The 21,175-nt window shown below is 46.7% G+C and overlaps 1 protein-coding gene across 1 annotated transcript in view; it reads right to left on the bottom strand.

Annotated features, from left to right (window-relative positions):
• The window catches only part of whrna (whirlin a), a 259,282-nt gene that overhangs the window by 112,072 nt on the left and 126,035 nt on the right, over window positions 1-21,175 (bottom strand). Inside the window, exon 5 of the mRNA XM_078227565.1 lies at window positions 19,187-19,395. Within this exon, the coding sequence (XP_078083691.1) occupies window positions 19,187-19,395 (209 nt within the window). The remainder of the gene's footprint in view (window positions 1-19,186; window positions 19,396-21,175) is intronic.

Here is a 21,175-nt window from a genome sequence, read left to right as displayed (position 1 = left end):
GGACTTCAGGGGGAGGGTGAGAGTCAGGAGATCGGGGCTGGCGGAGGGTGGGGGAGGCATCGGGGCTGGCGCGGAGAGGTCCAGGAGGCCAGCAATCAGTGGGTGGGGGAGAGTCAGAGGAGCAGCGACGCGGGGTCGTGGGGCTGGCCAGCGATTGGGAGGCCGACAGTGTGGGGCTACTGCGCATGCACCAATATCAGCGCTGACAGGCTGGCGCATGCACAGTTGTCCACTCAGTGCTATGCTGCTGGCCTCTCCAATGGCAATAGGCCCTGCCCACTGATTTTCAGAGTGAATCCTGCTCGGACAGTCTGCAGTGTGGAAGACTCATTCTGAAAATCTCATTTTTAAAAATCGGCGGAAGTTATTCCAGCTTTCATGTGAATTCGGCACTTGGAATTTTTTGGGAGAATCGCCCCCGATATATTTTAAATGTTTTTAACAGAGAAGACTGGGATAAAGAGAATTAATGACAGAACATTGGAAAATAACTATTCACTGCTTTGACTAGACCAACAGGGTTAAGTAGCATTAGCAAAAGTGGGCTATAGATTCATAATTTGCTGTCAAAGTAGCAGAAAGGCTAACAGCATATGCAGTTTGTTATGGATAATCAGCACAGCAACTTCAGAGGAGGAGCTGAGTGCGTGCTTTAATTGTATATCTAAATGTTGCTGTCCATGTTGTGCTGCTCCACTATTAGCTTTCAGCAAACCCGATCTTGCCCTTAGCCAACATGTTTTTTTTATGAACTTGCTATATTTGCCACAGAAGACGAAGTCTTGAAATTACAAGCAGACGGATACTTTTAAACATGTTAACAGCTAATTACATCCAAGCTCTCCTAGAACCAAAACTATTACAAGTGACAGAGTCTCATTCATAGAATTATAGAATCCCTACAAGTGCAGAAGGAAGCCATTCAGCCCATCAGGTCTGTCTGCACCGACTCTCCAAAAGAGCATCTTATCCAGACCCTATCCCCGTAACCCGACATATTTATCCCCCTAACCTACACATCTTTGGACACGAAGGGGCAATTTAGTATGGCCAATCAACCTAACCTGCACATCATTTGAGTGTGGGAGGAAACCGGTTTAGAATTCTAAATCTTCAGGTTTAGAATTTTTCAGAGCATTTTGAAGAATATCAAATTTTAATTTAAATCTTTTATTACGATTACTTCATTGCTTTTTTTACTCGCCTAATCCAATCTTTCTTTTCTTCCTGCCCTCATTTATTTTCTGTACCTGTTTGTTGACAATCTCATTGGTTGCTTTGTTCAATCAGGTGATGATGTCCTGCTGCCTTCCCTGTGTTGTGATCAGCTCACCCTGTCAACAATTTTGTGGGCAAATATTTTTTGAGTTCAAAGATGCAGGGGCAAGTCGAAACAACAACAGACACCAGTAGATGCCCTGCTAACATCAAATTTTGTTACAATGGGAGTCAAGCAATCAGCTTCTAAAATTGATGCGCGATATAACTCACGAGGCTAGAGATGCTCGAGGAAATAAAGGCTTTTATTGACTACTACAACAGAGCTACCATATATAATACACGATCCCAGACTGAGGGGTCCCAGACAGAGCAGTGACCTTTATACCTCTCCCAGGAGGCGGAGCCCGACTGGGATGTACCATAATAACTATATTACAGGTAGAACAGCCCAACCCTAACCCCAACAGTAACATGTAGAACAGCCCAACCCTAACCCCAACAGTAACATATATACAGACTCATAGTACTGGCCAGACCCTGGCTCAGTACTACCTGGTGGGAACCAACGATGGTTCACCACATTCACCCCTCCTTTGAAGACAAAGGCCAGCAGGGTACAAAAAAACACAGAACAATTGGTCATCAGTCTATAAGTTCAGACGGTCAGGGGGACCGCACCGTCGTTGTGACCTCCTCAACACCGGCGATGACACCGGAGTAGGCACTCGCGGTGGCGTTCTCCCCAAGGCGGTGTCCAACGGCTCCTCCAATGTCTCACGGGCCGGCTGACCCCGAGGTGGTGACAATCCGCTGAACTCGGACACGCCTTGAAGTGGCGACCATCTCCTGGACTCAGGCAAGCTGTATGTCCATCATGGACTTGTCGAGTCTGTGAGGCTTTGCCTGGTCCAGGATGATCGACGCCACCGTTGGTTCGTGAGCGCCACTGCAGGCAGCTGAGATGGATGATGACGACCCCTGCTGGTCATTCGCGGTCGATGCCGACCAAAATGGCTGCTCCCATAGGTCGCACATGGGCGATGGCACCAAAATCAGTGACCCCTGGTGGTCGCGCGTCTCTTGCGACTCCGTCGTCAGGAATGGCGACGTCCTGGCCTCGCACGTGGAAGAAACCCTTGACGATGCCAACGACGAGGAACCCGGCTCCGGGGAGTCACACGCCGCACTGCTGTTCCTGGATGTGAGTTTGGATCGACATACCTTCGAATAATGCCCCTTCTTGCCGCAGGCGGAGCACAACACCGCTTTAGCGGGACATCGCTGCCGAGTGTGCTTCACTCCCCCACAGAAATAACACCGCGGGGCTGCCTGGAGCTGCTGCCGTCGTCAGGCCCGAGGGTGGGCACGCCATCACGCAGCTTTTCGGACCCGCTGGACGAAGTGGGATCTGTGACTGCTCCTGCCATGCTGTCTCCACGTGGTCTTCGGGATACATTGCCAGGCTTTTGGAGGCTGTTTCTAGCGTATCCGCTAGCTCTATAGACTTAGTGAGATCGAGATTACCTTGCTCCAACAGTCGAAGTCGGATATAAGACGATCCGATTCCCGCCACAAATGCATCTCGAGCGAGGTCGTTCATGTTCTGGTCTGCCGACACTGCTTTGCAGTTACAGCCCCTGGCTAGCTGTAGGAGCTCGCACGCGTACTGTTCCGTCGTTTCACCGGGCTGCCGTCATCGAGTGGCTAAGAGATATCGAGCATGCATCTCGTTTGGTGGTTTAATGTAGCGCTTCTTAAGAAGCTCGAGGGCCCCTTTGTAGTCGGTGGCCTCACGGATCGCTAAATATACAGCGTCGCTTACCCTTGCGTGGAGGACCCGGAGTCTGTCGTCGTCTGTGGTGACCGCTGCGGAGGCTTCGAGATAATCCTGAAAACATTTCAACCAGTGGTCGAAGGTGTTGGAGGCGCCCGCCGCACGTGGGTCCAACGTAAGACGTTCGGGTTTAAGCATTTGCTCCATGCTCTCTGTATCGTTTTCTTTTTTTCTCAACGGCGAGAGTTCAATTAGTAGTCAATAAAATTGATGCGCGATATAACTCACGAGGCTAGAGATGCTCGAGGAAATAAAGGCTTTTATTAACTACTACAATAGAGCTACCATATATAATACACGATCCCAGACTGAAGGGTCCCAGACAGAGCAGTGACCTTTATACCTCTCCCAGGAGGCGGAGCCTGACTGGGATGTACCATAATAACTATATTACAGGTAGAACAGCCCAACCCTAACCCCAACAGTAACATGTAGAACAGCCCAACCCTAACCACAACAGTAACATATATACAGACTCATAGTACTGGCCAGACCCTGGCTCAGTACTACCTGGTGGGAACCAACGATGGTTCACCACAAAAATACATTTTAAAGTTTATTTATTGGTGTCACAAGCAGGCTTACATTAACACTGCAATGAAGTTACTGTGAAAATCCCCAAGTCGCCACACTCCGGCGCCTGTTCAGGTACGCTGAAGGAGAATTTTAGCGTGGCCAATGCACCTAACCAGCACATCTTTCGGACTGTGGAAGGAAACTGGAGCATCCGAAGGAAAGCCACGCAGACACGGGGAGAATTTGCAGACTCCACACAGACAGTGACCCAAACTAGGAATCGAACCCAGGTCCCTGGCACTGTGAGGCAGAAGTGCTAACCACTGTGCTGCTCATTTGTGCCACCGTGCCACCCAAGACTCTGCAGAAGACTCATGATTGAGTCCCTATTTTCCCAAAAAATCCCCAATTCATATAGAATCATTCAACCCCTGCAGTGCAGAAGGAGGTCATTCGACCCATCGAGTCTGCACTGACTCTTTGACAGAGCATTTTACCCAGGTCCACTGCCCTGCCTATCCTCATAACCCCACACATTTATCCTGCTAATCCCCCTAACCTAGAGATCTTTGGACACTAAGGGACAACTTATCATGGCCAATCCTCCTAACCTGCACATCTTTGGATTGTGGGGGGAAACCGGAGCACCCGGAGGAAATCCATGCTGACATGAGGAGAATGTGCAAACTCCACACAGACAATCACCCGAGGCTGTAATCAAACCTGGGTCCCTGGCGCTGTGAGGCAGCAGGGCTAACCACTGTGCCACCATCCTGTGTTAAATAAAGTTCATAAAATCAGTGTTAGAAAATAATTGCATGCAAGTCTCTTACCTGATCGCCTTCTCTATCTACCAATTTTCTGGTTGTTATAAGGGGTGTTCTTTCATTTCATTTCACACCACCAGCAGTGGAGGTCAATTTGTCAATTAGATGAACTCTTGTGGGCAGACCAGAGCAAATGGAGGCCGGAATTCTCCAGTCTCACACACCCCTCTGCCACTGCCAGCGAGAACGGGGAATTTGGCGCTCAGCCAAATCTCCGTTCACTGCAGTGGGACTGGAAAGTCCCAGCTGCGAGCGAGGTCGAAGAATTCTGGCCAGAGTGTTCACATAAAATAGGCTTAGTGGAGTGAACGATAAACCAATTGACAATGTAAGGGATTGTATAATGGGCAGTTAGTGAAGCGACTGAGCAAAGCTGGGGGTTATATTGTGAATAATTCTCAGATTGACTGGGAATGTGACTAGCAACAGTGGAACGGTACAACGGCCAATCAATAAAATAGCTGAGGCGGGTTAGAGGGAGTACAATGCACTGTTAGCAAATTGACCAAGCAGGTTATGTATGTGACAATCACTGGTTAACAAAATTACAGATTAAGAGTTTGAGCAGGAGATGCAGGGGGAACATGAGGATTATTTATTACACAGCAAAAGGTAATGAACTGGAATTCGCCACCTAAGAGGGTGATGGCAGCAGAGATCATCCATTGCTTCAAAAGGAAATTGGATGGTCATTTGAAGGAAGTAAATGTGCAGGAGCTATGGGCATAAACCAGGGATTGGGACTCACTGAATAGCTCCATGGAGAGCTGGCATGTTTGGAATGGTCTCCTTCTGATTCATAATGACTCTATGACTAGAATGTTATGTTCTCCCGGGAGTGAGGTGGCAGGCGGTGTGGGGGTGGGGAAGGGTACCAATGGTAAGGGGAGGGTACATTCGAGTGCCAACTGTAAAGGGGGGCTACTCAATCTTCACTGCAGAATTCTATTTTGCAAAGTTACAAGGTGACTTCCCAATATTTGCACAGCACAATATTGATGTCACAACTGACCATCAATTTTACTAAGTGCAGGGATAAAGTACTGGCCAGCTTGCCTGCCTATCCTTGGGCTAACTAATGTCCTCTAGTGACCAACTTAATCAGTACCAAAGTGGTGGTTCCAACTCCATGGGGCAAGGCTGCTTGGTGAATCTCAGCAAACTGTCTACAGGCCTAGTGGGTGAGGTGCAGGGAGTATCAGATGCAAGAGTGAAGCTTCCAGTTTTGGCATCCTGCGTTTCTCCCCTAACCCACACACACTATGGACAGTTGCTGAGCCTGGAAAGCCATCTAATAATCAGCAGTTCCTGATGAAGGGACATCTTCCCACATTGGGATCATGACTTCAGTTCTCTATCTGAGGACCATAAATGGCTTCCCAACCTTTCAGCTAGTGGACTCCGCTAAATATTCCAGACTACGATTTAAAGTGACTGAGATAGGAATGGTGTAGTGCAGAGTTAGTGATCCACCTAGGCAGGGTGACTGTGCAATAAATAGAAAAGCTCACTGGTTAAGCTTTTAAGGGGCACCTTGACAAATACATGAATAGGATGGGAATAGAGGAATATGGTCCCCAGAAGGGTAGGGGGCTTTAGTTCAGTCGGGCAGCATGGTCGGTGCAGGCTTGGAGGGCCGAAGGGCCTGTTCCTGTGCTGTAATTTTCTTTGTTCTTAAGCAACATGGAGCTTGAAGTAACCAATCATGTGTACTATACTTGCCTATAAAGAGTCTTAAGGAGCATGAAAGAGATCTTTGAAATGTGCAGGGTAAGTTTGCTCATAAACGCCAAGAACAAGATGTTATGACTCAATTCTTCTGGGAACTCAAACAATAGTAGAACAAGGTTTCTGGAATCACTGACTTTTTCAAAACATAGGGTTTTATTCATCTCTTGAAATATTGGAGCTTTCCAGAGTCTGTATAAAATATACAATGGTGGGCAAATGAAAAGATTAGAATATGTCGTGATGCTGCTACTGAAGGTTAGTCAAGGTCACGCTGACTGTACTGTTAGTAAAATCCTTCCATTTTGATAATTGGACACTTGCACTTAATTTAATTGTAAACTCATTCGGCCAATAATGCTAAACAGACGATATCAATGCAGTGGATCATCATAGGCTATTTTACACCCTCACCCAAAGTCAAGATTAACCCCATGTTTTTGCATACATGTCTTTTGTCGGGTCCATTGAGTTTTTATTTATTTATTAGTGTCACAAGTAGGCTTACATTAACTCTACAATGAAGTTACTGTGAAAATCCCCTAGTCGCCACACTCCGGCGCCTGTTCAGGTACACTGAGGGAGAATTTAGTATGGCCAATGCACCTAACCAGCATATCTTTCGGACTGTGGGAGGAAACCAGATCACCCAGAGGAAACCATGCAGACACGGGGAGAATGTGCAGACTCCGCACGACAATGACCCAAGCTGGGAATCGAACCTGGGTCCCTGGCGCTGTGAGGCAGCAGTGCTAACCACTGTGCCACCGTGTCGCAAACCGGAGCACCCGGAGGAAACCCATGCAGACATGGGGGGGAACTTGCAGACCCCGCACAGAATTTGCTGCCCCAAATTGCGGTGGATGCTGGGATAATGAGTAAATTTGAGGAGGAGTTAGACAGATTTTTAATTGGTAATGGGCTGACGGTTTATGGGGAGAAGGCAGGAAAATGGAGATGAGGAACATATCAGCCATGATCAAATGGTGGAGCAGACTTGATGGGCCGAATGGCCTAATTCTTCTCCTATATCTTATGAACCTATTAACTTATGACAGTGACCCAAGCCGGGAATCGAACCCGGGTCCCTGGCGTTGTGAGGCAGCAGTGCTAACCACTTGCGGTGTGTTACACTTGCGTTAAGTTTAATTGCCAACCCATGTTAAACAGAGGATATCAATGCGGCGGGCCATTATAGACTATTTTACACTCTCACCCAAAGTCAAAACTAACCCCATGCTTTTGCAAATTCTCTTTTGCCAGGTCTGTTGAGGTGATGTAGCTTGCAAATACGGGAGGACAGGGTGGGGGGAGGAAGCAGTGGGGTGGCGGCAGTGGGGATTCATTGTGTACGGGAACTCTGCAGTGAGAATCGTGTGGCAATGCTAACCATTCCGGCAATATGCTGGAGGAAAGTTCAGTAGTTTAGTGGTGCACATCAAATGGATCGAAATTAAGATTTTTCACCCATGAGCAGCTTGAACAATAACAATGCGAGGCACTGTGACAAGCTTCGTCATGAGACTGTGATAATGTGATGGGGAAGAAAATCCATGTTATCTTACTCCTGCTGCTCCCATTGCCAGCCTAAAGGCATTCAACACAAGCTTAAAGCTGGAACGCTTCGCAATGGTTTGATACGCAACAGATTAAATAATCTCGAAGACACGTTCTGGTCGAAAACAAGCATAACTGCCATAATGGGGAAACTCGCATGTATTTAAGAAAATGTAAATATTAAGGTTTCAGACAATATTGTAAATTCCGTGAACAATAACACCAGTATCAAGCTTAATTCAGAGCCATGAATGCTCATTAAGTATGTTCTAATCACTATGCTATCTGTAATTTATATTATAAGAAAATGTTGTCCAGGATTTTCCAGTTTTACATATGAATAAATATCAAAACATAAAGAATCTATTAGTTTATTTTTGTGGCTGCAGTGTGCATGACAGCCAGAATTGGATGGGGTTCTCTTGAAGAGTGTGGGGGATTGAAAATGGTGAGGGAGGTTGAGGGACTGGAATGTCCATTGCTTTTATCTTTTCAACTGGGGAGAAGGCCGAAGGCAGCCTCCTTCTCAGACGCCAAATGATGCCTTTAAGTGACCAATTAAGGATCATTTGAGGGCCTCTTCCCATCGCCCCTGGCATTTTGCTAACAGTGGTGCGTGCTCTGCTGGATGGGGTGCCTGCCCAGTAAGACATGGCTGCCTCCTTGCTGGCTCAGTGCGGGATCCTCATGATTGGGTACTCTGTTGACTATGGAGGGAGAAACTGGTGCAAGAGTTGTCCTCACCGAAACACCCACTCTGCCCTCATCAATAACCTCTCCCCTCTTCCTCACCAGAACCTGCTGACTGACCCCACTTGCCTTCCTCTGAGGGTGCTGTCCATGCTGTTGCTCCTGGCTGGGTGCAGTCCCAGCACTAGCCACCAATCCCAGAGGTGCTGTTGGGTCTGACCAGCTACTGTCCTTCTGATTAGCCGACAAATCTTGGAGGCAGCATCGAATCGCTACAGTGCCGAAGAGGCCATTTGGCCCATTAAGTCTGCAGCTACTCTCTGACAGAGTATCTTATCCAGACCCTTTCCCCAGTCCTATTCCCCATAACTCCACATATTTACCATGGCTAATGCATTAAACCTACACATCTTGGAACACTAAGGGGCACTTTATCATGGCCAATCCATCTAACTCGCACATCTTTGGACTGTGGGAGCAAGCCAGAATACCTGTAGGAAACCCACGCAGACATGGGGAGAACACACAGACGCCACACAGACAGTGACCCAAGGCTGAAATCGAACCCGGGTCCCTGGAGCTGCAAGACAGCAGTGCTAACCACGGTGCTGCCCCACCAGCATCCCAACTGTTGAACTCCTGAGATGTCTCATTCCCAAAACATCTGGCTGGGCCTCCAGAATTGGCCAAAGCGGGGTTGCCCCAGGCTTTCTTGTCAAGGTCGGGGCCATTGTCGCCTTGGGAAAATTCAAGCCAGGGAGTGGAGATTAAACATTGTCTTCAGATAAACTGAGGTGAGGAGGCAGCAAATACAAGGAAAGGGAGTGATAGATCATGTGTATGCTTTGCCCTGTTTGATTTAGTCTATGCAAAGACTTCATTTTAAGATATTTCTGCCTATGCAATTACATTTAAATGCTAGACTTCAGGGTTAACTGCTAACTTGACTACATTTTAAAACTCAGATGGCTAAAGGTTAGCTGAAAATTGACTGCATTCCTGAAGGGTACACAATTCAGGCAACAACAGCAGCTGCAAGACTTATTTTTTTTCTAGATAGAGACAGCATGTGAAGAACACTTCCAATAACAAGATAAGAGTTGAGATATATTGTGGATTTTAGTGTGTGTTCAATGTGATCAGTACAGGGACTGGCTGATTTAGAAGCCAGCCTCCAAGTAAGCTTTGCTTTTTCTTTTTGCTTCTGTCAAGATTTAATTTTCTTCAAGTTCTAAACATAAAACATAGAACATTACAGCGCAGTACAGGCCCTTCGGCCCTCGATGTTGCGCCGACCTGTGAAACCAATCTAAAGCCCCTCTAACCTACACTATTCCAATATCAAAGTTCTGTTCAATAAAAGAAATTCATTTTAAAACCCTGTACCTGTGCTGTCCCCTTGTCTGTTCAAACAAATGAATGGACTGAACAGGGAGTTACAGTTAAATAGCACATTTCATGACATCAGGTATCTCAAAATATTTCACAGATGATGGAGCTCTTTTGAAGCATAGTCACTGTTGTAATGTAGGAAAATCAGTAGCCAGTTTGAGCTTAGCAAGCTCCCACAAATAGCAATGTGAAATGATCCAGTAAGCTGTTTGTTCGTGATGTTGATTCAGGAATAGATATTGGCCAGGATAATGGCACTGTAATGACTGAAGCCACATTGGAAAAGGACAAAGAGGGTGATTTTCAGTCTGTGCTCTCCATTTGCGGGAATGGTGGCGAGTGCTGAAAATCCAGAGAGCGCCATTTGCGCCTGCGAGTTTCCAATTTCCGATGTTACTGGCTCCTCGCCGGTGGAGTGGTGTGAAACACAACACAGGATGGTAGAAAGCTCATTTTAATACATCAGCATGTCACTTGTGAGTACTCTCTCTCTCCACCACCCCCCTCACCACTTACAACAGGTTCACCCGGAGTTGAACCTGTCATGAGGGTCTCCCTGGGGGGGGGGGGAGAGGCACATGGCCAGGCAGTGTCCTGGCAATGCCGCCCGCCCCCCCCCCCGCACTACCCCTTGATGCAGGTTGGTACTGCCAGGTTGGCACCATGCCAGTCTGGCAGTGCCAACCTGTGCCAAAGTGCGGCCCTAGTGGGAGCCAAATGGGGAATTAATTTAGGCATGGTGATAGCTGGGAGTGGACAGAGATGCAGGGGTGGCATTGGTGGTGAGTGCTGACTCAGACTGGGGGAGGAGGAGAGGGGGGTAGAAGATGGGAAGGTGTGTGAGAAGGGGCCAATGATCGGGCGGGGGGGGTGGCGGGTAGAGAAGTGCTGAGTCTGATCGGATGTGGGGAGGGGGACCCCTATGGGGAGGATTTACTCAGGTTCTGATCAGGGTGCCCTGATCTCTGAGCGATGGGGTTTCCCCAGCACTTGAGGCCCCGCCCTCCTGTATGACAGCGTGAAACACGACCCCTTGACTTTTCCTGGCAGCATGTCATAAAATCTGGGGAGAAAATGGACCGGTTTGTCTGGAGAGAAAAACACCACCTTTCTCGCTGGAAACAACACTGTGCTGTTTTTTGGTAAGATTTTGTCCATAGCTTGTTACAGAATGCAAAGTAAAATCACTACCGTGTAGAACACACACTAGTCCCTGTCATTCTTTTAGGCAAAACACTTAGACAAACGTAGGGACAAAGTAAAAGGGGCAGCCCCTTCAAGGTGGGAGGGGGGGGGGGGGAAGGACTGCCCCCAAAAATAATAAAATGTAAAGGAAACTTAAAGCATCAAACTAAAATGTGATTAAAAGTGTGGGGCTACTGTTCAGCAGGCCCAGTCCTGGGCCTCCCTTAAAAAATGATCTGGTAATGAGTTCCAGCTGGGTGGGTCACTGCCTATTACCAGGGGAACTCAGACTTAACGAGCTCCACAGAGAGATCTATCAGTGATTGCCCATGGACCTCGTGGGTGTTATCACAGGGGCTTTTTAAAATATTTGTTCAGGGGACATGGGCATCGCTGGCAGGGTCAGCATTTATTGCCCATCACAAATTGCCTTTGAACTGAGGGGTTTGCTGGGTCATGTCAGATGACAGTTAAGAGTCAACCACATTGTTATAGGCCTGGAGTCACATGTAGACCAGGCCAGGTAAGGACGGCAAATTTCCTTCCCTTAAGGCCATTAATGAACCAGATGGGTTTTTACAACAATCAGCAATGGTTTCATGGTCATCAATAGACTTTTAATTCCATATGTTTTATTGAGTTATTAAATATCAAGAGTTTTTATGTCTGTAATCCCTGCCAACCTTGGTCATTGTTAATTCTTGTATCCAAATTTAGAATGGAGAATGCTTGTGTAAACTTGTGATAATACTCGCAGGAGAGAAAATTCTAAGCACATTGATGATAATTTACTAAAGCTCTGCACAGGAATTATGCTTATTGATTAGAAAGTTGCACAACAGAGAAAAGACCATCAGATAACTGGAATCTCTCATAGGGGCATGTGACAAGTGTAACCATATCTAAGAGAGTCAGTATGAATATGTGAAGAGTGGGTCATATCTGACTAATCTGGTTGAATGATTTGGGTTCAGATCTAAGCCCTGCAGTGCTGCCATACCCAGTCGTGAATGGTGGTGAACAATTAAGCAACTCACTGGAAGAGAAGTCTCCCCATCCTCAATGATGGAGGAGCCCAGCATATCTGTGCAAAAGACAAGGCTGAAGAATTCGCAATAATCTTCAGCCAGAAGTGCAGAGTGAATGACCCATCTCAGTCTCCTCCAGAGGTCCACAACATCACAGATGTCAGGCTTCAGTCAATTCGATTCACTCCCCATTATATCAAGAAACGGCTGAAGGCACTGGATGCTGCTATGGGCCCTGACAATGTTCCGGCAATAGTACCGAAGACTTGTGCTCCAGAACTTTCTGTGCCCCTAGTCAAGCCTTTACAGTACAGCCTAAACATTGGCATCTACCTGGCAATGTGGAAAATTGTCCAGGTGCATCCTGTATACTAGTAACAGGACAAATCCAACTCAGCAAATTACCGCCCTATCAGTCTACTCTTGAACATCAGTAAAGTGATGGAACGGGTCATCAACAGTGCTATCAAGTGGCACTTACTCAGTAAAAACCTGCTCATGGACACTCAGTTTGGGTTTCGCCAGGGTCACTCAATGCCTGACCTCATTACAGCCTTGGTTCAAACATGGAAAATAGAGCTGATCATCAGGTGACATGAGGGTGACTGCCCTTGACATCAAGGCAGCATTTGACTGAGTGTGGCATCAAGGAGCCCTAGCAAAACTGGAGTCAATGGGAATTGGGGGGAGGGAACCTTCCACTGGTTAAAGTCATACCCGGCACAAAGGAAGATGGTTGTGGTTGTTGGAGATCAATCATCTCAGCTGCAGAACATCACGACAGGAGTTCTTTAGGGAATGTCGTAAGCCCAACCATCTTCAGCTGCCTCATCAATGATCTTCCTTCCATAATAATGCCGGAAGTGGGGATGTTCGATGATGAGTGCACAATGTTCAGCACCACATGTGACCCCTCAGGTATTGAAGCAGTCCAAGTCCAAATGCAGCAAGACCTGGACAATATCCAGGCTTGAGCTGACAAGTAGCAAGTAACATTCGTGCCACACAAGTGCCAGGCAATGACCATCTCCAACAAGAGAGGATTACGGCAATGGCATTAGCATTTCTGAATCCCCCACTATCAACATCCTGGGCATTACCATTGACCAGAAACCGAACTGGATTAACCATTTAAATACAGGTCAAAGGCTAGGAAACCTTCGATGAGCAACTCATCTCCTGACTCCCCAAAGCCTGTCCACCATTTACAAGGCACAAGTCAAGAATGAGACAGAATACTCTCCACTTGCCTGGACAAGTACAATTTTAACAATACTCAAGAAGCTCGACACCATCCAGGACAAAGCAGTCTGCTTTATTGCTACCCCTTTCACAAACATTCAATCCCTCCACCTCCAACGAATAGTGGCAGCTGTGTGTGCGATCTGCAAGATGCACTGAAGGAACTCACCAAGTTTCCTGAGGCAGCACCTTTGAAACCCACGACCACTACCATCTAGAAGGACAAGATCAGCAGATACCTGGGAACACCACCGGCTGGAGGTTCCCTTCCAAGCCACTCACCATCCTGACTTGGAAATATATCAGCGTCCCTTCATTGTCGCTGGGTTAAAATCCTAGAACTCCCTTCCTTACAGCACTGTGTATCTACACTTCAGGGACTGCATCGATTCAAGAAGATAGCTCACCGCCACCTTCTCAAGAGAAACTAGGGATGGATAATAAATGCTGGTCTCGCCAGCTGGTCACATCAGTAAATTAATGTTGAAAAGGTGTGGTTTTGTGGTCTCATTAAATCTCACTGATGTCTGACGCAAAGTACTTACGATTTGATACTTTGCATTATTTCGCTGTTTCACAAATAAAGCATGAATGAATGAATTACTACAGTACAAGTCAATTTACCTGTCCATCACAAGTGGCAACTACAATGGATCATGATGTACATTACCTCAGCCATGTAGATGAAGGTGATGAAGGATTGAACTAAAGGTTTGTAAAACAGGTATTTGCAATGATGTGACTGGTGATGACATTACAACACTGTTCATGCCTTCATTGATATTTTAGGAGTTGAAACAAAAGAATATTGAAGGAATACAAACTATCTTCAAATATAGCCTTAACCTCAACTCTACCAGAGTAACGTTTGTGCTATGGTTAATCCAACAAGGTATTTGTGCATACCCTCCAGTATTCCAATGTGTTCGCTCCTTAAGTCCATGTTAGCACCCAGCTATCTCTTGAAGGAGAGAAAAGCTATAGTTAGCTTTCTAACTGACAACATTACTGAAATTTATACCTATTCCATTTACTAATAATGTGAATCAAATTTTTGGAAATCAGTCTAAATGATGTCAGGGCAGCACAGTGACATCGTGGTTAGCACTGCTAACTCACAGCACCAGAGACCCAGGTTCGGATGACTGTCTGTGTGGAGTTTGCACACTCTACCCGTATCTGTGTGGTTTTCCTCTGGGTGCTCTGGTTTCCTCAAGCAGTCCAAAGACATGCAGGTCAGTTCAACCATGCTAATTTGCCCCTTAGTGTCCCAAGATGTGTAGGGGGATTAGCAGAGTAAACATGGGGGTTAAGAGGAGAGGGCCTGGGTGGGATGCTCTTTCAGAGATTCGGTGCTGATTCGATGGGCCGAATGGCCTCCTTCTGCACTGTTCTATTCTATTCTATTCTATGATGTGAACACTTTATAAGCTGCAACAGTTGCTTAGAGAACTGAGCCCAAATTGGGAAGCCTGGAAATAATCGTAACAAGGTCGCGGCTGGACGGCACGGTGGCACAGTGATTAGCGCTGCTGCCTCACAGCGCCAGAGACCCAGGTTCGATTCCTGGCTTGGGTCACTGTCTGTGCAGAGTCTGCACATTCTCCCCGTGTCTGCGTGGGTTTCCTCCAGGTGCTCCGGCTTCCTCCCGCAGTCTGAAAGACGTGCTGGTTAGGTGCATTGACCATGCTAAATTCTCAGTGTACCCGAACAGGTGCCAGAGTGTGGCGACTAAAGGATTCTCACAGTAACTTCATTGCAGCGTTAATGTAAGCCTATTTGTGACACTAAGAAAACTTTAAAAGAACAATTAAAATTCATATTTATAAAGAACCGTCCTATGAAAAAAATTAATAGATTGTTCCTGCAAACACTTGAAAGAAAATGGCCAAAATTTAGTGGCTTTGACTGCACTGCTCCCATAATACAAAGACATCAAACATGTAGTGCAACAGCAATAAATGTAGGGATCTCAAGTGCTCTCAACAATCAGAGGCTATCACATTCCTAATAACAACCAGGGCAGTCATTCTGTGCACAACAGCTACTTAATTAAACAATAAACTTAGAAATCCCCAAGTTTATGAGGCATTAAATGGCTCCCACATGCAGAATAAATAAGCAACAGTCAAATCACAAGACACGTATACTGCAGAATACAAAGAACTATTTGCTTTATTGTCGCTGCGTCTAACATTGGAGGCTTTAACGAAGAAACAGTTCACAAGGACATGTGAACAAGGAAGAAAATGAAGGCAGATGTGAAATGTTACTGAGAGGACGAAAGAGAAAAGGACTATTCAAAGATCCGTTGCCCAATTGAGTATCTCCTGACCTTAGGGTTCTGAAGATATGGTAGCCCAGTGGTTAGCACTGCTGCCTCACAGCGCCAGGGACCTGGGTTCAATTCCTGGCTTGGGTCACTCTCTGTGCAGAGTCTGAATGTTCTCCCCGTGCCTGCGTGGGCTCCCTTCGGGTGCTGCGGTTTCCTCCCACAGTCCAAAAGCCGCGCTGGTTAGGTGCATTGGCCATGCTAAATTCTCCGTCAGTGTACCCGAACAGGTGCCAGAGTGTGGCGACTAGGGGATTTACACAGTAATTTCATTGCAGTGTTAATGTAAGCCTACTTGTGACTAATAAACTTTAACTTTATGATAGGATGTGATTTTTCTAATCACTTTCAAATGGATAAAGTTGTCAGGATGACCGAGTGGTCTGAGGCGCCAGATTCGAGGAATGCGATTCCTTGCCTTGTGTAAGTCCTGTGAATGCTGGTCCCTTTCTAGGGGTGTGGGTTCAAATCCCACTCCTGACATTTCCCTTTCCCCGTGTCTGTGTGGGTTTCCTCCCACAATCCAAAGATGTGTGGGATGGGTGGATTGGCCATGCTAAATTGACCATTAGTGTCAGGGGGTTAGGAGGGTAAATACGTGGGGTTACGGGGATAGGACCTGGGTGGGATTGTTGTCAGTGCAGGCTCAATGGACCGAATGGCCTCTTTCTGCACTGAAGGGATTCTATGAGAGAACTGATTCAATTCCCTTTTCGATGTTTCAGTCGAAGTGGTTTGACAACATCAATCAGACAATTTGAAACAAGGGGTATTTACACACTTGGCTTCCCAGACTTGACATCATTGTCTGATTTCCCTCCTCTGGAGAACCGTCTTTTATATCATTCTTACTGATTATCTTATAAACTCAGGAAATGTTCAACCTTAAACATTAATTTCCAAGCTTCCCCATTCCCATCTCATTACCAAATGGTTTAAAACTTGAAATCATTCACGCTGCTTTTCGCTGAACAGTTTTTGCAGCCTCAGTGTCTTTTCTTATCAATGTGACTGTGATCCCAACATCCCAGAGGTGTTTGCTAGTTTCCCACTCACATTCCTGCTGGAGACATCTTGATGTGACACGGAATTGCATCATGTACCTATTATACTGGGCTGGATTTTATGTGCCCCCAGTGGGTGTATTTTTTGCAGGGTGGGCAGGGGAAGGGGTGATGGTGGATGCATGTAAAATATGATGCCTTTCCAGTCCACCACTGACCTAGCGACAGTGAAGGGTGACACGGTGGCATAGTGGTTAGTACTGCTGTCTCACAGCGCCAGTGACCCAGGTTCAATTCCGACCTTAGGTGTCTGTCTGTGCGGAGTTCGCGCATTCTCCCCGTGTCTGAATGGGTTTCCTCCAGGTTTCCTCCCACAGTCCAAAGATGTGCAGGTTATGTGGATTGGCCAAGCTAAATGCGTGGGGCTACGGGGATATGGCCTGGGTAAGACCCTCTTTCAGAGAGTCGGTGCAGACCTGATGGGCCAAATGGCCTCCTTCTGCAGTGTAGGGATTCCATGGTACACCTTCCCACCCACCCCTGAGTTGGCCCCCAAAATACATTGGGTACACAGGTACAGAAATTGTCAGCATGCCCACCACATATTCAAATGAATAATGAAAGGTCAATTTGGCTTGTTGACCAGGATAATACACAGCCCGTGCCATAACACAGTTGACATGGCCAGGCCAGCAGGAGTAGTCAGGCCGGTGGGAATGGGCAGGCTGATTTTGTGGCCGAGATGAAAAACAATGGGAAGGGAAGGGAGGGGGAACCACATTTGGAAGGTGCCCTGTACGAATTATGGGCACCATCCCCAACATGCCCCCGCCCTCCGCCCTTCCTTCCTCACCACTTGTCCTCCAAAATCTAGCGGAAGTCCCAGTCTGCCTTGTTTACCCCACCCTGGGAGCATTATGCCCGCAGGGCAGGCTTCATTCCAACGTGTGGACTGCCGACTGCCTTCTCTTCGGGGAATGACGAGCGAGCAATCCCATCTCCCACACCCCCCACTGTAAATAAAATGCAACCCATTTATTTACTTATACATTCATAACCTCATTCAGAGGGTCAGCTGTGACATGTTGTCAAAGTAAATTTGACGGCGTTTTACTCTGCATTTGTTGCGTACTTGATATTCACATTGGGTACTGTTGCTGAAATGAGAAAGTGTTCCATTTCTGGTATCAGTATCCCTCACATTAATGCAACAGTAATACTGTCTACTTAAGGACTGCGGTGGCATTACAATCACCATCTGAAGCATCAATCCATCGTGCAATCAGTTTGTTTGACCAAAATAGCTTTCCGTGCTCCATCAACTTTTATCTTCTATTGTTTTACCTTCCTCTAAACCAGTTCAGTGAGCACAATTTGTGTTTGATGCCTTTGCAGTTCTCTCGGTTCCAATCATGTTGAGATAACTGATTGCAGCATCACATTTCCCTGTACACTTTGTACCTGCTCCTGCCCTCACCATTACTGTCCCCACGCCTCAAGTTTCTCTCTCTCTCTCACTGTGTGCAAATTATTTTTGGCTGCATGTCAAACACCTCCTTCTCATCCCTTCAACAAGCTACACTCTTAATACACTCCTATGAGGGCGGCACGGTGGCACAGTGGTTAGCACCGCTGCCTCGCAGCGCCCGGGACCAGGGTTCGATTCCCAACTTGGGTCACTGTCTGTGCGGAGTTTGCACACTCTCCCGTGTCTGCGCTGGTTTCCTCTGGGTGCTCCGGTTTCTTCCCACAGTCCGAAAGACGTGCTGGTTAGATGCATTGGCCACACTAAATTCTCCCTCTGTGCACCCGAACAGGCACCAGAGTGTGGCAACTAGGGGATTTTCACAGTAACTTCATTGTAGTGTTAATGTAAGCCTATTTGTGACACTAAAAAATAAACTAAATCTGAACTAAACTATGTCAACCCAGACAATTCCAGTGTCAAGCTGAAACAACATCACATAATTGGTTGGGGAAATAAAAATAGGTGGGGACCCGATTGAAAATCAGCTGGTCTTCATTAAACAGAAAACGGCCTCACAGGAAACCGCGAAGAGGAGGGATAAGGAATACTAAAAACAGTATTGAAAATGGCTGCAACTATTAGAAAAGGGCCCACGGAATATGGCCATTATCCCATAAATCATTCTTAGAATCATAGAATCCCTACAGTGCAGAAGGAGGCCATTTGGCCCATCAGGTCCGCACCGACCATAATCCCCCTCAGGCCCTATCCCCATAACCCCATGCATTTACCTTAGCTAGTCCCCCTGACATTGAGGGCATGGCCAATTAGCACGGCCAATCCACCTAACCTGCACATTTTTGTGGGAGGAAACCAGAGCACCCGGAGGAAACCCACGCAGACACGGGGAGAATGTGCAGACTCCACAGCGACAGTCACCCAGGCTGGGAATCGAACCCGGGTCCCTGGTGCTGTGAAGCAGCAGCACGAACCACTCTGCCACTGTGCCGCTCCACCTTTTCCGTCAAAGAAGAAACTTAGCAAATCGTTCTACAGAATTCCTACTTAGATGCCGAAAGATTTATTTCCCATGAGGAACATTAATCGTGTGATGATATTAGAAGTATTGTTCCAAAGCTGAAGAAGTGAAGCCAGTACTTACCCCGCCAGACCACTGAAGGCAGCTGTCTCACCGAGTTCTGGGCCTGTGATCCATTTAGTCTCGTCCACAACCGTCCGAGCATGAGGCAGTCTCCCGACATCCTTTATTGTCATCATGAGGTGCCGTGAAGACTTGAGGATTTTCACAGCTTCGTCGTGGGGAATATTGAGAAAACTCCTGCCATTCACCTCTATAATCTGGTCTCCAACCTAATGGAGAGAAACCCCACAGTTACTGCAAAACACTGGTATCAGAAGTATCTACAGTTGGAATTAAGTACAACACAGCATTATACACCCATTGGTTCCTCATGGGATTACAATTTGAATTCCGCACCAATAGCCTTTTTTGCTGCAATTGTTTGTGGAATATTGAATCACAGAATCCCTACAGTGCAGAAGAAGGCCTTTTGGCCCATCGAGCATGCAACGACAACAATCACACCCAGGCCTTATTCCCACGTATTTACCCTGCTCGTCCCACTGACACTAAGGGGCAATTTAGCACGGCCAATCAATCTAACCCACACATCTTTGGAGTGTGGAAGGATACTGGAGCACTCCGAGGAAACCCACGCAGACACGGGGAGAATGTGCAAACTCCACACAGACAGTGACTAAAGCCAGGAATCCCTGGCGTTGTGAGGCAGCAATGAGCAATGCCACCCTGCTGCCCTATATTGAACTGAGGATACTAAAATGGTGCTGATGTAATTAGTTCTTTGTACAATCTGCACCATTGAATGCCAGGACATGGGCTGGGCCTCGAGACTGCATTCATAATGTTCCCAGCTGTGTTAGCCAAAGAAGCCACCTTATGGAGAGCAGGCTTTTTCCCACAGGAAGAATGTTAACACCCATTCCATGAATGAATAAATAATAAGCAAAGCACTGATGTTATTCCCAAGGCAGGGAGTAATTTGTTAGCCTGTAGTCTACCCATTGTATTGGGATCTTACTGTGCTTCTGCAGTTGGCAAGGGTTCTCTGATTTAAGACAGCCCCATTGTGAACAGAGGGATTAGGATTGGAGGCAGGAATACATTGGGAGTCAGGTTTTTAAAACCCCCCAACGCTGCGATTTTGCTCCCGCATTCGCTGTGAATGCAAGTGGCGATGTGAGCGCAGAATCTCACCGTGACGTAATGAGGTTCTGGCCCAGAAAGATCAGGAATTACATTTCATTAAGTTATAATATAATTAAGGGGCTTTCCCACCGTATGTTTCCCCCATAATAGAAATTCCTCTCTCACTGGTGTGACAGCACATCAACGAGGTTTACAGCTGCTTTTGAAAAACATGAACCAGGCAGAGGGAATCGGCACTGTGCAGAAGGAGGCCTGCACTGGTAAGTACAGCATCCAGGGGATGAGGGACATTCCCAGGCGGTATTGCCTCCTGGCATTACCTCCTGGACTGCTGTTTCACAGTAATCTCATTGCAGCGTTAATGTAAGCCTACTTGTGACACTAATAAATAAACTTTAAACCTAAATGTCACTGAAACAGATTAGCTGGTTATTGATCCTTGCTGTGCACAAATTAGCTGGTGCATTTCATACAGTGCAACAGTGACCCTGCCTCAAAGGTACTTAATTATCTATAAAGGTGCTTCAGCACATCTTTCTGTCATGCACGGCACTATATAAATGCAAGTTCTTTGTTTATTCTGAGTCAACTAGCAAAATTCTGAAATGTTGGGTCTGATTATAGAAACCATTACATCACGGAAGATAACTACAGCAGCCCTGAATTTACTCTAGCAAGCTTGCAATGTCATTAAAACATAGGAAAATAGTGGGCAGAAAGAGTAATCACCTGGTCCACTATGACAGCTCCACACAGACTGAATGTCTAACAGAAAAATCACTCTACATTAGCCACCAGCAGCCATGTAGGGTGAAAATTTCTCATCTGTCCCGCCACGGAAATCATAGCGGGCGAGACAGAAATTTTGGTGGGTCATTTAAAGGTGCGTTGAGCACGGGTGGG

Source organism: Mustelus asterias, chromosome 13, assembly GCF_964213995.1.
Source record: "Mustelus asterias chromosome 13, sMusAst1.hap1.1, whole genome shotgun sequence".
NCBI classification, from domain to species: domain Eukaryota; kingdom Metazoa; phylum Chordata; class Chondrichthyes; order Carcharhiniformes; family Triakidae; genus Mustelus; species Mustelus asterias.
This window is presented reverse-complemented; position numbering and strand designations above follow the sequence as displayed.